At 43.5% G+C, this 17,101-nt stretch overlaps 1 protein-coding gene across 1 annotated transcript in view; it reads right to left on the minus strand.

Moving 5' to 3' along the window:
* LOC116950956 (CCR4-NOT transcription complex subunit 6-like) overlaps positions 1–17,101 on the minus strand; it is a 68,318-nt gene that overhangs the window by 21,884 nt on the left and 29,333 nt on the right. The window contains exons 2-6 of the mRNA XM_032969168.2: positions 16,926–17,014; positions 14,112–14,233; positions 3,335–3,521; positions 1,625–1,710; positions 1,208–1,297 (exon numbers count right to left, since the gene is read on the minus strand). Of these exons, the coding sequence (XP_032825059.1) occupies positions 1,208–1,297; positions 1,625–1,710; positions 3,335–3,521; positions 14,112–14,223 (475 nt within the window). The 5' untranslated portion in view covers positions 14,224–14,233; positions 16,926–17,014. The remainder of the gene's footprint in view (positions 1–1,207; positions 1,298–1,624; positions 1,711–3,334; positions 3,522–14,111; positions 14,234–16,925; positions 17,015–17,101) is intronic.

The raw sequence follows: 17,101 nt of genomic DNA on the forward strand, positions 1-17,101 counted from the left end.
ATTCAATATATGAAACTCTAAGTTCAACATTAGATTATATTTAAATGCTCTTTAAAATTATTTGACCATCAGGTCATCATACACGACATTACGAATTGTGATCTACTTTATATCTGTAAAATTCCCATATTGGACAACGCGTGGTCATTCTTCAAAGACCTTCCTTTCTATTGTTGGCAAGCACACCCCCCCCCTTGCTTCAACCCAAAAATTGCCCAGCTCACCCACTCCAGAAGCACAGCTTGGATATTTGCTAAGCAAACGGGGTTTGGACTCAAACTGGAACAAATATCGAGTCCAAGGAAATGCTGCACTAAATTAATCTGGTAAACCAACTACTATCATTTTCAGGATACCCTCTTAGATCAAAAGATGATCTCACATCTTTTCTGGAAAGCCATAAAGACCCTTGAAGGTAAAACGCCTGAATATGGAGGACCGCCAACGAGTTTGCTCAATGGTCAAACTGCAATAATTGGCTTAACTCTCACTTTGCATCTGCAGGCCACATCTTCAACAACACTGATTTCCAGCGCCGTGTGACACCACCATCCACCCACCTCTTGACCTACCGGCCCCTCTCCTCACCCCCCCATAGCCAGCAAATTAATTTCCTCCCCATGTCGGAATTTGGAGTCCAAACCTTGCTCTCTATGCTAAACACTTCCTCTGGCGATGGCACCGATGGCCTACCCACCTTTGCCCTACCCACCTTTGCCCTCCACCTTTTGGGGAACTTAAATGCAAAACAAGTAACTCACATTAAACCTTTGCATTACAAAGCCATCCATGTGTTCTGAATGGAAAACCGCTCTCGTGTGCCTTGGTCATAAAGGCGGCGCTACAGATGACGCAAACAATTAACGCCCCATCTCTCCCCTCTCATCAGCACCCTTAAGATGATTATAAATCACAAATGTCATCTCAGAACGTGCATCTATTCTATCTTAAGCTATCTGGCTTTCGAGAAAAATACAGCACAGCCTCTGCGGTACTCGGTACTATTGGCTATCTTAAAACAGTCTAGATTCTCGTCATCATTGTGTACAATTATATACGTAATATTTTATTGCCATACTCCATTCTGAACTTTGAAAATGCTTACTCTACTCTGCCAAACAATTCAAACAGCTTGAAACGTCAGGTTTAGGTGCTTTAAATAAAAAGCAAGAGAAAAAAAAACAACTTAAAAATAAAAACCACCAACCTGCCAGGTTGTCCAGCATGAAGGCGAGCAGTTTGCGAGTGCCGTCCGACTCGTGATAAACTTGCATAATGTCGGGGGGAAGAGGATTGCCTGCACAGCATAGTCACAAGCATTATACCTTGCCGTCCCTGGTGTGCCTGCAAGTTATTTAATGAATAAACAATTAAGAAAACCGTCGCAGAAAAAAAGATGCGCTGTACTTGTATAATCGGACCTATCACCCCCCATCCTTGCTCTTGAGGCTGCATTGGCTACCAGTTCAGATGTGGAATTATTTCAAGTCTTGTTATATGCATCACACTTAGTCTCCTCAGTTCCTGGGTGGCTCAGGGTGGGAGAGAACTTGGCTCTGGGGCCCAGCCTTGTTGCCAGCACGAGTCAGTCTGCACAAATGAGTCGTTCCTGACTGGCGCTCACCTTTAAGGCCCAGCTTCTGCAGCTGAAAGAGCTTCCCCAGCTCGAAAGGCAAATTCCGGAGAAGGTTGTGGTTTAAATGTAGTTCCCTGAAAGCAGATGCAAATTCCACACAATTCAGTGAAGGATGCTCTAAGTTTGAGTCTCATCAAAACAATCTCCATGTGTAGTGGGCTCACGCTTGTAAATCCAGTGCTCTGTAGACGAGGATGGTGAATCATGCGGTTATTACGCGTGCTCCAAAATGGAGCCAAGAAATATAAATTTACAAGTGGATTCCTGACAAATCTGTGTGGATTTTCACATTATCACTTCATGTGCATGGAGATTTTGTCTAGATAGCCTAGTTTCCACCCACATGTAAAACACTGATTTAAATGTAATTGGTAAAACATCTGCAATGCAGGTACCTTCTGAAATTAACTTTAGTCTCACCAAGAATATCATAAACAAAATGAGGATCTTACACCGCAATTAGTTGTATCCTGGAACAATTCATGTAAGCCTTAAAAAACCTCTGCTGGCGATATTTTACCAATTCCTTTTCTAAGTATTTGCATGTGTGTATGTATGTCAGAAGAAACTGTAATGCCAAGATAACAGCCACTCATACAAGATGAGAGCACTGCAGAGAGGTGTCTGACTTCATTAATACGGTGTTTCCTACAGCAGCATTCCACATTAACACTTCTTAATTCTCATGGGCCAATCAAAGAAAAACATGGAACCTTCCATGGCTCACAATAGTATCTCACTACATTATGGAATCATGAACGAGACCAGAAACAGATAGGCAGAGCAATGAGCTAGCGGGCAATAAGCCCGCATTCCATGGGCTCCCCAGGACAGAGCAATGAGCATGCACCACAGAGGTCTTGGGTTTTAATCATAATCAATCCAGATTCTCAAAAGTTCAAATTCGATGGGCTCACTGCAGTCACTAGTGAATGCACAAAATAAATGTGGGTTTTAATTAATTCAGCCTAGATCAGCCCCTGAAACATAACATACATAGTATGCAATATATTCGGGTAGAAAAATTGCTGAAGCATTACCCGAGTTTGATCCCAGCCGTGGCCTACATCAGAAGCACATTATATCTAAACTAGGCACCCTTCATTATTAACCTATTGTGACCAGCAAAGTTTACTGTGGTCAAACAATCCCTATAAGCGGCATGGGATGAGGATTGATAAAAGGCTGGAAATTGTCTTATTATCAAATATGTACTTATTTGCCCAGAAAAGCCTCATCTCCTGGCCACTTAGCTGAGTGGGTTTGGCAGTTGCACAAACATTAAAAATCCACCAACACTCGTTTCCAAAATACTGCATTACAGGTGTGCACTAACATGCCTGGCAAAGCCGTTCTGTGCGGTCACACCAGGGAAGATGCCCAACATCGCGTGATGCTCTGTTGAATGAGGGTGTTGAGGAAGGATGTTTCATTGCTTCGTGACATCACAACTGGGACTGAGAATTAGGTTTTGTACCTTAGTCAAAACTGTTTTTTGATGGTTGGTGTCATGATCCACTGGACTCTTCTTTTTATTATTAACATTTATTTGTAACATTTTTGGCCATACACATTTCATGGCCAAAAAGGGAATTGCTAAATGTTAAGAATAAAGCAGAGTCCACTGGACGGCGACACTGACGATCAAAAAACACCAGCCGGTGAAACGGCACACGGTTGCGAGGGTGGCACGCTCACCTGAGAGAGACCATGGTGCCGATCTCGGCGGGCAGGCTGCGCAGCTTGTTGGCCGACAGGTCCAGATAGAGCAGATTATGCAGGCGGGCGATGTCGGGCGGGATTCGCGAAAGGTTGTTGTCGTTAAGGTGCAGGGCGGTAAGGTGCGTCAGCGACCAAAGGGAAGTGCTCAAACTCTTGACTCTTCCTGGGTGGGGGGGGGGCGGGAAAGAGACTTTTTTAAGACAGTAATCCAACTTATCCTCTTTTTTCCGCACTTAATTTGGGTAATTCCTCCAATGGACATTACTGTCAGTGGCTAAGAAAAAGGAAATTAAATACAAATGATGCATTCCAGTGTTACATATTAAAAATGGTTTTCTACCTTGATCAAATTTTGTTTCGAGTCAATCCCACCGTGAACAGGACTTTACATCCATTTAGCACCTTCCCGTAGAGCCACAAATGTGTAGAGAAGGCTTTTAAGGTAGGTACTAAGTGCCTGCCCCAAACTATGTCACTTACCTGCTCTCTACCTACAAACCTTAACTAATTTTTTATACAGCGCAATTTTAAGACAGGGAATTGTAAATATGAAAAACGAGATTTTGTACCTTGGTAAAAACTTGTTTGTCTAATCCACACTGCCAGCCACCGGTTCAATGTTATTCTTAACATTCAGCAGTTCCCCTTGGGCCACGGAACATGCTGCTGATAAGGTTGAGGGTGGGCACTAAATGCCCACCCTGGCCATTGTCACACTTCCCCACTCCCTAACCATATGCCTCACTACTGATAGCAAAGCACAACGAACTTAACACCTTCTTGGTTCTTTCGGTAAAGTCACGTAGAATTGAAATAAAATAATAAAAATAATAAAATAAAAATTCCCACGACGTTTCGGCCACAACACAAGTAGCCTTCCTCAGGTGAAGAGACAAAACTGTGGGGAAGACAGCGCTTCAGTGAACACAGCCAAGCTTTGGCCGCGTCTTTTAAGCTGGGTGGGAGGAGCACAGCGCCTTGACCAAGAATTTAGCATTGAAGTAGCTATGTTAATGTGTTGGATGAGCATGATGTTAAAGTCAGAAATTAGCATGTAACTGGGGGATTAGCATGATGTTAGTGTGAGGGATTAGCATGTAACTATGTCGGAACTATGTCGGAAAAAAGTGGCGGTTTCTTTTTTCTTTTCAACGTTAGCACCACTGTGGTTAGCACCACGGAAAGCGACGAGCTTTGTTCAGAGGGACGAGTCCATCTATGCTCGGAACGGAGGAGGGGGGAGAGAAGAAACAGCAACGATGCGCTGCTCTGTCCTGTGTTGCGTTACTACTATGCTACAAACTAGACCACTATACATTACAATATTATACCTTCCAATCTAAACTACATTGTATAATATCGTATACACAGCCCAATGTAAGCTCTAACATTATGCATTATATTGATATGCCTCCAACTAAACTTTTTTCTAAATTACACGACTATACACCTTAATATACACTGCCAAAGACAAACCCCACCCTTGAATTATACAATGCGTTACTATACACTACCCTATACTTTAGACTGTAAAATATTAGACTTGTAATATTACACTGTATTATTCTACCAACCCTACTGTGTACCACACTGCTGTATATTCACCATACAATTACGATACTATATATTGCGTTATGAATTATGTTAAACATTACACTGTTATACTATTTTATTATTAAACATACTATAAACCATAACATTGACCGTCGTGTGAAAGGTACTTAGAGGCAGTGCCAGCGAATGGACTGCGGTCTGAAAGTCACCGTAAAATAACAATCAATCAAGAACCAAAATGGTTTATAACGTCTTTCCAATGGTTACTAAGCCAGAATCCATCTTCTCGGTTGAAATTGTCTCTGTGTTTGTATATGTGGATGGCCTCATGAACGAATCTCTCATGGTAGCCGGATGGCTTGCAGAGAACCTCCGTCTTGGAAAAGTCAATGTCATGTGAGCCTACTGAATTATAGCAGTGATCTGCCACGGCTGAGGTGTTCGTCCTACCGTGTTTCAAGTCTGCTTTATGTTCACAGATGCGGTCCGAGATATGTCGTTTGGTTTCTCCAATATAGCTGCTACCACAGAAGCAACTTAGTTTGTAGACGCCCGGGTACTGTATGTCTGGAACTACATATTTTACCGACAGAACCAGATCACGGATTTTATGTACTGTGTTGACAGTTCTGTCTCTTCACCTGAGGAAGGCTACTTGTGTTGTGGCCGAAACGTCGTGAGAATTTTTATTTTATTATGTTTTATTTTTATTATTTTATTTCAATTCTACTTGACTTTACCAAAAGAACCAAGAGGATGAATCCCTGCAGTCACGAAAGCTTTAAATAGGAACTTAACACCCTCTTTTCCACAGACACAGAGGCCATGTGAAGAAGAGGGGGGAAGGGAGAAGTCTGACATTGCACAGAATACAAGCAGTAGAGACTCAACTTGAAAGCGGGTTTAATACGTAGGCTTTTGCAACCAATATCATCCATAAGATAGGTTTTTAGGTTTAGATCGCGTAAATATAAATGTTTTTAAACCCGCCACTACCCCACACAGCCAATTAGTAAGGTTTGTCACGTAAACAGAACATGCCAATTCCTTAGTAGTACAGCACACCGGTTTGTTGAAGAACAAATGTTGTGGATTTGGGGGGACCGACCGATCTCCTTGGCACAATCAGTACTGCGTCAGTTTGGTATTGTGGCCATTTTGGCTTGTCCTTTGCTTCTGATGAAGCGGGACTTGTACACGCCATTTTGGAAGCAGGCTTTCTGCAGTCGTATGGGGACTGACGTCCGGAGATTCGCAGAGTACGAAAGGACTTACGCCCCTCCGCCATCTTGAGATCATCCACCTTAAGTTATTCCTTTTTAAAGAGGATCTCCCCTTCAAACGGTATAGCGGACAAGACCACCCTCATGAGCTGGCAGTCAGCTTTGTCTTCTCCTGCGAGTACATCCATATTCAGAGGACCCCCCCCCCTGACGTGATGTGTGTATATTCGGACCATTGCAAATTTAATAGCTTACGTCTTCTCTCCTGTTCATCAAAATTGATAATTGTGCCGACTGTGTTAATCTCCCGATGATCAACGACAAGACACGTAAAACAACATGTGCGAGTCGGCACTCAACATTTCCAAAACACACTGACAGCGTCTCGGTGAACGTTTAGGAACCATGATGGTAAAGGCATTAACAACAATATTTAATTAAGTTGCATGTTGATTATCATACATTTTAACAAATATCAACGTGGATGAGAAACCAAATTCAAAGAGAAAAGTAGTAACATTGTTTGTTTGAGGCTCGAGCAGTGTCAAAAAAGGTGTACATTTTTAACTCTTAAGTAGGATGGCTCTAGCAGCAGCCGCAACTCGTCCCGTAATGCAGAAGGAAGAGGGTTATGGGTAGAGGGCTGGGAAGTGTGACGATGGTCGGGGTTATCTGCAGCACGGCCCAAGGGGAATTGCTGAATGTTTAAAAAAAACATTGGATCAGTGGCCGGCAGTATAGAATTAAGAGAAAATTCCTTCTCTGAAACCACAAGTGGAAAAGGCTTGCAGAGGGTGAAAACGGAGGAGAGGGTCCCTGATACTCTGAGGTAAACATCGTGAAGAACTTTGCAGGGACAAGTATAGAAACAAATCCTCTAAACATGCCTTCCATCCAACATTGCAACAGGATACTGTCAGCAAGTTCCCTTAAATATTCAGAATCAAAAACTTTATTTATCCTGGATGAGCTATGAATCTCTTTTTCACAGATGTCCAGTATGGGTGAGTCATAAAGTTACAATACAAAAAATTATAACAAATCTAATAATACATCTTGGCAGTCAAAGTATATTCAACATTAAAGGAATATGAAAACAATTCAGATAACAGTATATTTTGTGGAACTTGTCTCTTATGAAACAAATGGAGAAGACTTAACGTATCAATATTTATACACCTTTAGTTGATGTTTCATATCTACTTTTTAAGCCCTAAAAAATACGAATAAAAAGGCATTAGGGTAGAATGTTCACTTAACGGAAATGTTAACATTCCAAGTGAATGCTAACTTCATTGTTACAGATAGGAAAAGAAGCCCAACACAGGAATGGATGGGTGGGCAGTCCTTTGGATGGTGGCATTCGACTCGAAAAAAAGTTTTCCAAGGTAAAAAAACCACAACTTTATACGTTAGAGCCATTGTCCAAATGACTTTCGTTCATTCTTCCACTGAGCAAATGTTGCAAAGCTGGAATGCGAGAAGAGGGACAGGCCTCTGCTAAACAGACACCGACAGAACTGCAAGGTGACGGGTGTCCAGTTTATAACATCTGGCAAAGGTACGGGGCAACTTCCATGCATATTACATCTGTAGTGAGTCCAACCGAGTCACAGACGTTGTCTTGGGAGCAACACTATTACATCAACTCAACACAACATAACGTAACCTACACTCGGGTGTTGAACGCCCATCTAACCACGCTACGGCAGAACTAGACATGGTCCCGCTATCCCGGTCCGGACCACGAGCTGGGTCTTGGACCGTGTGGCTAGAGGCTTCTTCAACCCGACGTGGATCTTCACTCACCAACAGTCAAGAACCCCGAGCCCCACATGGGGCCCCCATTACATCGGCCCGGGCTGGGGCTGGCTCCGCCTCTCGCCCCGCCCACCTTCTAGATCTCTCGAGCTCTTTCCCGAAGGTTCCCGAGAGCTCCTCTATACCACGTGACCCCCCAGCGGCCCCCGTCCACCGGTGGCCCCCCTCCAATATCATTCGGTCACGTGTCGACAGGTCAACCAGCGTATCATCAGCCCACACCGCACACTGTACGTGGTGCCTCTGCGCTAACCAGCGCTCACCCAAGCCCCGCTAGGGCTGGTTGTACTACACCCAGTAACCGGGCTGCACATAATGACAATATATTATCCGCCGTGACCTCGCAAGCCCGGCACCACACGGTAACATTCACAGTCACTACACATCCAACGGGATGTTGGAGGCCCGGGCCCAGGAAGTGGCGACCGATTAGGTAGAATGTACCCGAGGTTTTCATAGGGGTGCTTCCCCGTTCACCGTTTAGCAGTGGGTAATAGTCTCTTGAAGCCAGACCGACCTCACCTTGGGAGGCCAAATTTTCCCCTGAACATCTTCCCAAACAATACAAAGAGTTGTTGAATAGGAACAGACCACCAATCTGCGGTCCATTCTCAGTAAAACAATTGGATTCCGGCCATGTCCAATATGTCCAGTGCCCTCTCTTTTGGACAGAAACAGTGGTGGGTACAATGCCAGAACTTGTAATTGCTGATGTAGATTGAATGTAGACACCACCTTGTAAAGGAAAGGAGGCGATATTCTTAGTATGACCATGGCCAGTTGGAAGACTACGAAGGGAGGGTAAAACCAGCCGCACCTAGAGCTGCCCTATCCATGTAGCCAATATGGTGGCTACGGAGAAGAGTATTGGGCATCAGGAAGAGCTTTAACGTTGTGGCCAAGGGCATGAATGGAATGGCTATCACGTGAGTGCATCCAGAACCAACCAAAGGTGCCAAGGTGAGATGGAATCTGGCTGGTGCCACCTCTCCAGGGACATAGCTCTTAGAAGCCTGGGAAGCATGGGAGCAGAACCAACAGACACTGTTCATAGAATCATGAAACTGTCAATAAGCACACATTGACCAAAGCAGTTGCGTGACCACCTTCAAACTCCTAATGGAGTTGGTCTGCTACAGCCGGGAAGGTACACATAAGTGGGTCCAGAACCGCCTGAACACATCATGACATTAACATGCTCCACTGGCTGAAGTAGACTCTGCCCATGGATGGGTGCCTCAACTTCAGAACTAAGTGTCTCACCCTCTGAACATCCAAGCAGCCAGCTGAAATTGGCTAACGTCTAGCAACAGCAGGCCCCGTTGTTGTAACTGATTATCCTGGACTGGTAATGTCCATGCAATTAACACAGAAGTTCTTGGATGACAGACCACCGGCAGCTCCGAGGCCAGTGAGGGGCGATCAGCAGGGTGGTCTCGCAAGAACTGGGAGACCTAAGCGCATCAACAATAAGGACCTGTATAAAACTAGTGTGGCGCACCACCATTTTCCACATAACCTTTAGGAAGGAGCCCTTGACCACTACGTTTGGATCTTCTGCTGCAGGAATTGCAGAAGGGGCAGTGAGGAATGCTTGACTAGCTTTTCCCTTGCGAAGAGGATGTCATTGACCCTGGTGTCCTGAGGCTCTTGCTCAGGGAAGCGTAGCCTCTGGCGGGTCCATTTCTTAAATGAGCACAAGACGTCCTGTGCGAGTTCCGAGTGTCCGACTCGTCCCTGATCAAACAAGTCCTTTGAATCTGAGGTTGAAGGGGAGTCATGCTCATCGCATCTTTTGCTGGACGGCTTGCCGATATGACACATTTTGCTCTACATTGCCTGTTGCATGGCCAAGCGCAGTTGGTCCCAGATTAATTGCATCCAGGGCTCCGATTCCAGCTCTTCAAACTAGTCTCATGAGAAGTTTTCGTGACTCATGAGGCAGAGGACATCATGGATGGAAAACAGGTCCTCTTTCTTTTCAAATGCATGGACGTGAAGACAATGTTAGTCATCTTTGCCAGCAATCTCACAGACACGTAGCATACAACGTTGTTGGACGGACTGCTGCTATTCGCTAGAAACCTTCCAGGCGCGTAAGCCTTCACTGTTGGGAGGAATGCTCACTGCTTTGTGGCCGTGGGAAGATACTAAATGGAAGTATGAAAGACCTGTGGACGTCGGCAACGATATGGAAAAACGAAGTACTATACCTACAAGGTGAAGCTCTGGGTCAGTGGGTATATTTCCCACAATGTCACTAGATCTAAACTTTAACCCTCAGCATACACCACGGTTTATTATCTGGATTATTTTTCATATCCGATGGGGATTTAAATCGGCTGCAAAGGATTTAACGTCACACGCTATGAATTAACTGATAAATGGAAAGTCAAAAATAAAATGTGCCTCTCTGCTAAAAAAAACAATAAGGTAGGATTCACCTCCAGTGATGGCCCTAAACCAGGGGTATAAATTCTAAATTCGCATGTTGGAGTCCAACCTCTCCATATAATGATGTGATTTGTTACAAAGAACTGAAAATCAAAGCTCCTGTTTGGATGAAGCCAACACTCCACTTAACAGAACACCATCATTATGAGAACATGTGGCAGGAAATGTAGGCAGGTTGGAACATAGCAATAACACCCAAAGAGATCTGAACCTCCTATCGACACTGACAAACAATGTTAAGAATAGACGGCAAGAACCTTCCGAGTGTCACCGACACGGTGGCAACATGTAAATGCCAAGGGGCACCGCGCGTGGTAAAGGGGGGGCGGCTGCTTGTTCACGCTCAGTGGGGGAGGGGGCACAGAAAAGGGTGGTGGTCCTGGAGCTCAGGTTTTTTCCCACTCCATCATATATTACCCATTCATGGCTAATTTGACAGGCCCTCTCTATCCACGTACAAACCACAAGCTGCAATGTACATGCGCCGCTCTTTTGTCAAAAAAACTAAACTATTTGTACCTACTGAGCTATAAGCTCTTTTTTAGAGGAGACCTGGCCACCATTTGGAAATTTATAGCAGGTAAATACTCTAAACGCATGTTGATTCTAAATATGGAGGGGAAAACTGGAGGACACGGAGAAAAATCCCAACAACCACAGGGAGAGATACATGCAAACTCAAAATATACAGCAGGCATCAGGGACAGGATCGAACCCACAACCTCCTGCATACCAGGCAAGGTAGTTAACCATCTTGCCACCGTGGCACATCCTACATTGCATTGTCAATACACTGCAGAATGAGGGCCTACCCATGCCTTATGGGGTCATGGAGGTAATGTTACCATACATCGCCATGCTGATCATTGTGGGTTGGAGGCAGAGAACATAGATGAGGGAGCATGAAGTCCAGTATAACAAAGGATTTTGCTGCACTGTCCCCTGCTGCCAACCACGAAGCCCATGCTTTATAGATGGAACTTGTGCAAACTGAGGAAACCCCAGGTTGGCTTGTTTGGCGCACACATGGATTAATGGTTAAATCCTGTGCTCAGTATTTATGTTTAAAAAATCTGAGTGCGTGCGGCTTTACAAGCAAAGCTCATTATATTGCATATAAACCATTGTAAAATTAAACTCATTGCATTTTATCACTGTACGGTCGTGTTATTTTTTCATAAATAAACAATACATGAAATATAATCAAATTGCATAGTTATTCTTGATTCAAAAAATAAAACGCAAACTGTGAGTGTTGTCTTCAGATTTCATCAGTTACAGTGAGGGAAAAAAACTCCCTTTAAGAGTGTGCTCCTAATCTCAGCTCGTTACCTGTATAAAAGACACCTGGGAGCCAGAAATCTGATTGTGAGGGGGTCAAATACTTATTTCCCTCATTAAAATGCAAATCAATTTATTACATTTTTGACATGCGTTCTTCCGGATTTTTTTGTTGTTATTCTGTCTCTCACTGTTCAAATAAACCTACCATTAAAATTAGACTGATCATTTCTTTGTCAGTGGGCAAACGTACAAAATCAGCAGGGGATCAAATACTTTTTCCCCTCACTGTATAGCCTTGCCATGTCCGTATGCTTGAATGCATAGAAAACTGTTAATTAACTGTGATGACTCAAGCTCCAGCTACTCATAAAATAATCACCCGAGCAGAATCTCTTTTCCTCGAAGAAGCCCGGCAGTAAATATTTGTTTGCTTGACAAAACCAAACTCTCAGCAGATGTTTTTTTTTCCCCACAAGGGATCCTGCTTTCAGATTCTCTGGTCGCTTCTTGCAAAAAATTCACAATTCGAATCCGGTAGGTCGCTCTGGTTATGACTGCATGTATATCAACCATAAATGTGACATCTATTCATAAAGATCCTCAGACGTCAATCAAAATGAGTAGGTCGTTGTGTGTCGCGTCACAGCCCATATTTTTCAAATAAAAAAAATACTTGCAACTTGCTCAATTAGTATTACATAGAGAAATCAGCAGGGGTGAAATAACCAATATGGGGCATGGTGATGCGAGTGATATTCATGCCTAAGACCAATATTACATTCTATGTCATATTAAAATCATTGGTGTTGTAATCAACATCTCTCTGGGGTTGTAGAAATAACTTCTATTTTGTGTAAAGTCAGTTCTGATAGCACTACAGATCTAATGGCCCCTGCAATTTTGCCACTGATTTAAGGTTATGAGCATGGAGTCGCCAACTTAAAGCAATTTTTGTAGAATCAAAATTTGACATTTTATTACAAAGCCAGAAAAGTTTCAGTCAGTGGTGTTTTAAAATTAATTTGGTGTTTACTCGATAAGTGCTAATGAAAAACGACAAATATCACCTGCATGGTAATAATAGCAATCTATCCTTGTAGTGGAATTATTTAAAAAAAGACTAACAGCTAAGATATGGGGGGGGGGGGGGGGGGGATCGCGTATACACGGTACACGGTGCCACTATCAATTACTTGCGTCATCCAATTTTGCCGATGGTGGCTACCTGTTTCAGAGCAAGTAGACGATGATACAAGTAATGCTATTTTAAAGTGAATCTGTGGCTTTGCTTGAGCAAAGATTCGAGTCTGAAGTTAAGTCTGACACACTTCGCAAGCGTGCAAGTCCCACGTGTAATGAGGATTCCATTTACAGCTGGAGCAGTCACGTCACAACATCAATAGAGACTTCTCTGTGTCAGTTTAGACAGCGCATCTCCCATGGCACATCCAGATAAAAGTTTTGTTCATGTCCGTGTGTGCTGTTAGCACATAGCTGTGGTGCATTACGTAGTGCTCGGCTATCTTTTCTGTCAACATTAATGCACTGGTCCATTAAGGGTTGCTTAAAGTATTCAAACATTTAATAAATATGCCCGTTATGCATGCATACATTTGCGTGTTTAAGAATGAATGATTTATAATGTATTGATAATATATTTTTAAAATATGCAAATGTAATATTTAAGCCAAATTTTTTTACACATTTGTACAAAAGACAAAACAATAAAGGAACAAAATAAACATCGTGGTAAAAATCTGATAATTTTTTTCAATCACACACACATCCTCTATTTAACTATGAGAAGCCAGTGACTTACAGCAATCAAGGGAGAGGCCACCTGGGCTTCACGCAAGGACTGGTGAAGTGGGACGGAGGGGGCATTACACAGTAATGGGCACGGCAACTATGTGTAGGATCAAAAATTGTAAGAATTTATACAATGCAACTTATCAATTATGCACACAAGGATGACTATCCTTACAAAGTAGGTTTCGTGAAGGCTAATGCTGGCCACAGGATACAGCCAGGTGGGTTTGGTCGAGTCACCCAACAGACTAATGACCATCATGCTAAGACAACGAATGGCTTAGTTGCCAACGGAGATCAGCGCTAGCTCACTGGTCATTTAAGCAGAGAAACACCACTTTTGCCTGCACATTTTGAAAAGGCAACTGAATTGCTTGGAAATGGAGTCAGCCAGTAACACCCCCCTGGCCCCCCATGGCTGAGGGGGTGGGTTACTTCCCCATCTGCTGCCTCAAGCTTCGCTCTTTCCCTCGCTCCCAAGGCACTGCTATTTGTGCAGCATCCTCACATTGAGATGCTATAGAAATCCCAAATGCAACTTATTAAGGCAGTGCTAGGAAACAGCCCACAGTGGGGACTGGTGACAGTGGTGCATTCAAAGGACTCACCGCTGATTTCAAGCTCAGCCCACTGGGATTTTTTCCCGTTTGCCTGGTCGTCCGGAGACATTATTGTGTGCATCCTTCGTGGGTCTGGTGGCTCATATTTCTCCTTTGGCATCCCTGGCGGTCTGGAAGGAAGAATTAACACAGAAGGCCTGTTCATGAGGTGTATAATACATGCCCACATACAGTGAGGGAAAAAAGTATTTGATCCCCTGCTGATTTTGTAAATTTGCCCACTGACAAAGAAATGATCAGTCTATAATTTAATGGTAGGTTTATTTGAACATTGAAAAGCCAGAATAACAACACAAAAATCCAGAAAAACGCATGTCAAAAATGTAATAAATTGATTTGCATTTTATTGAGGGAAATAAATATTTGACCCCCTCTCAATCAGAAAGATTTCTGGCTCCCAGGTGTCTTTTAGACAGGTAACGAGCTGAGATTAGGAGCACACTCTTAAAGGGAGTGCTCCTAATCTCAGCTTGTTACCTGTATAAAAGACACCTGTCCACAGAAGCAATCAATCAATCAGATTCCAAACTCTACCATGGCCAAGACCAAAGAGCTCTCCAAGGATGTCAGGGACAAGATTGTAGACCTACACAAGGCTGGAATGGGCTACAAAACCATTGACAAGCAGCTTGGTGAGAAAATTACAACAGTTAGTGCGATTATTCGCAAATGGAAGAAACACAAAAGAACTGTCAATCTCCCTTGGCCTGGGGCTCCATGCAAGATCTCACCTCGTGGAGTTGCAATGATCATGAGAACGGTGAGGAATCAGCCCAGAACTACACGGGAGGATCTTGTCAATGATCTCAAGGCAGCTGGGACCATAGTCACCAAGAAAACAATTGGTAACACACTACGCCGTGAAGGACTGAAATCCTGCAGCACCCGCAAGGTCCCCTGCTCAACAAAGCACATATACATGCCCGTCTGAAGTTTGCCAATGAACATCTGAATGATTCAGAGGACAACTGGGTGAAAGTGTTGTGGTCAGATGAGACCAAAAAGGAGCTCTTTGGCATCAACTCAACTCGCCATGTTTTGAGGAGGAGGAATGCTGCCTATGGCCCCAAGAACACCATCGCCACCGTCAAACATGGAGGTGGAAACATTATGTATTGGGGGTGTTTTTCTGCTAAGGGGACAGGACAACTTCACCGCATCAAAGGGACGATGGACGGCCATGTACCGTCAAATCTTGGGTGAGAACCTCCTTCCCTCAGCCAGGGCATTGAAAATGGGTGGTGGATGGGTATTCCAGCATGACAATGACCCAAAACATGGCCAAGGCAACAAAGGAGTGGCTCAAGAAGAAGCACATTAAGGTCCTGGAGTGGCCTAGCCAGTCTCCACACCTTAATCCCATAGAAAATCTGTGGAGGGAGCTGAAGGTTCGAGTTGCCAAACGTCAGCCTCGAAACCTTAATGACTTGGAGAAGATCTGCAAAGAGGAGTGGGACAAAATCCCTCCTGAGATGTGTGCAAACCTGGTGGCCAACAACAAAAAATGTCTGACCTCTGATTGCCAACGAGGGTTTTTCCACCAAGTACTAAGTCATGTTTTGCAGAGGGGTCAAATACTTATTTCCCTCAATAAAATGCAAATCAATTTATAACATTTTTGACATGCGTTTTTCTGGATTTTGTTGTTGTTATTCTGTCTCTCACTCTTCAAATAAACCTACCATTAAAATTATAGACTGATCATTTCTTTGTCAGTGGGCAAACGTACCAAATCAGCAGGGGATCAAATACTTTTTTCCCTCACTGTAGCTACAGTGCACAATACACCAAAGATGCATGCAAATACACTAAAGCTATAACAAGCACTTGTGTGGTCCATTAATCGGTGCTTCGACCACCAAATGAGAAGGCTGGCCGAATGGGGAAAAGGTATGAGTTTTATGTGACAATGACGGATTCATGGAGAAAGGATAGTGCTTCAGATCTTGGATCATGAAAGGCAATGGCAGATAATCTTATAATTGTGTTTTACCGACAGGGGTGCAACGGTGGCAAGATATGAACTGCCTTGCCTGGTATACAGGAGGTAGTGGGTTCGATCTCGACCCTGACGCCTGTATATTTGGGGTTTACGCGTTCTTTGAGTGGGCGCGTTCATTTTTCTCCGGATCCTCCGGTTTTTCCCTCCACATTTAGAATCAAGCGTTTAGATTATTTGGCTGCTATAAATTTCCACATCATAAGCCACTTCGTTGAGCTATGATTTGTGGCCAGGTTGCCTGTGAAAAAGAGCTTATAGCTCAGTGGGCTTTCCTTGGTAAAATAAAAAAATATCCAAAACATAAAAATATAGACTATATAATGACAGAACAATGTAAACTAAATTCAATCTGATTGAATTTTATTGCAAGCTGTCAGTGCAGATGAGTGCTACCAAATTTGTCATCCCAGTTGGGTAATTCATTGGCTTTTTGACTTTGCTATTTTACTATTTTTATTTTACCAGGTAAGGCCCATTGAGCTATTTAGCTCTTTTTCAGAAGAGGCCTGGCTACAATTGATAGCTCGACAGAGTGGCTTATCACGTGTAAATTTGAAGCAGCCAAATACTCTGCTATTTATACACAAGTGTTCATAATATTAGGCCGTTGACATGAACGACATGCAATGAAGAATACATCCAAAAAGCAATCCAGCCCAGCTTCCCTTCTCTACCACCCAACATTTTACATGCAAGTAGACATTCACAGTGGGCAAGGAAAGTGGCCTGGGATTTGTCTTATGTAAACTGGAGGTAAGAATTTGTGCTGTAGATGTGGCCGTGGGCTATACAACTTGTACCTTTCTCCACTTGGCCAGTTTTCTCACTCGAAGGACGTGTGAAATACTGCCACAGAGACCGAGCGCTTCCACGGATTTATACCTTGAGTCTGTGGGGCGAGACATGATGCACGGAAAGGTTACATTAAGAAACAGTGAAAACAACACGCAATGCCAGTCTATTTAAGCGTGAGCTT

Source organism: Petromyzon marinus, chromosome 41 (assembly GCF_048934315.1).
Source record: "Petromyzon marinus isolate PM22_M1 ecotype Great Lakes invasive population chromosome 41, UKy_Petmar_22M1.pri1.0, whole genome shotgun sequence".
NCBI lineage: Eukaryota > Metazoa > Chordata > Hyperoartia > Petromyzontiformes > Petromyzontidae > Petromyzon > Petromyzon marinus.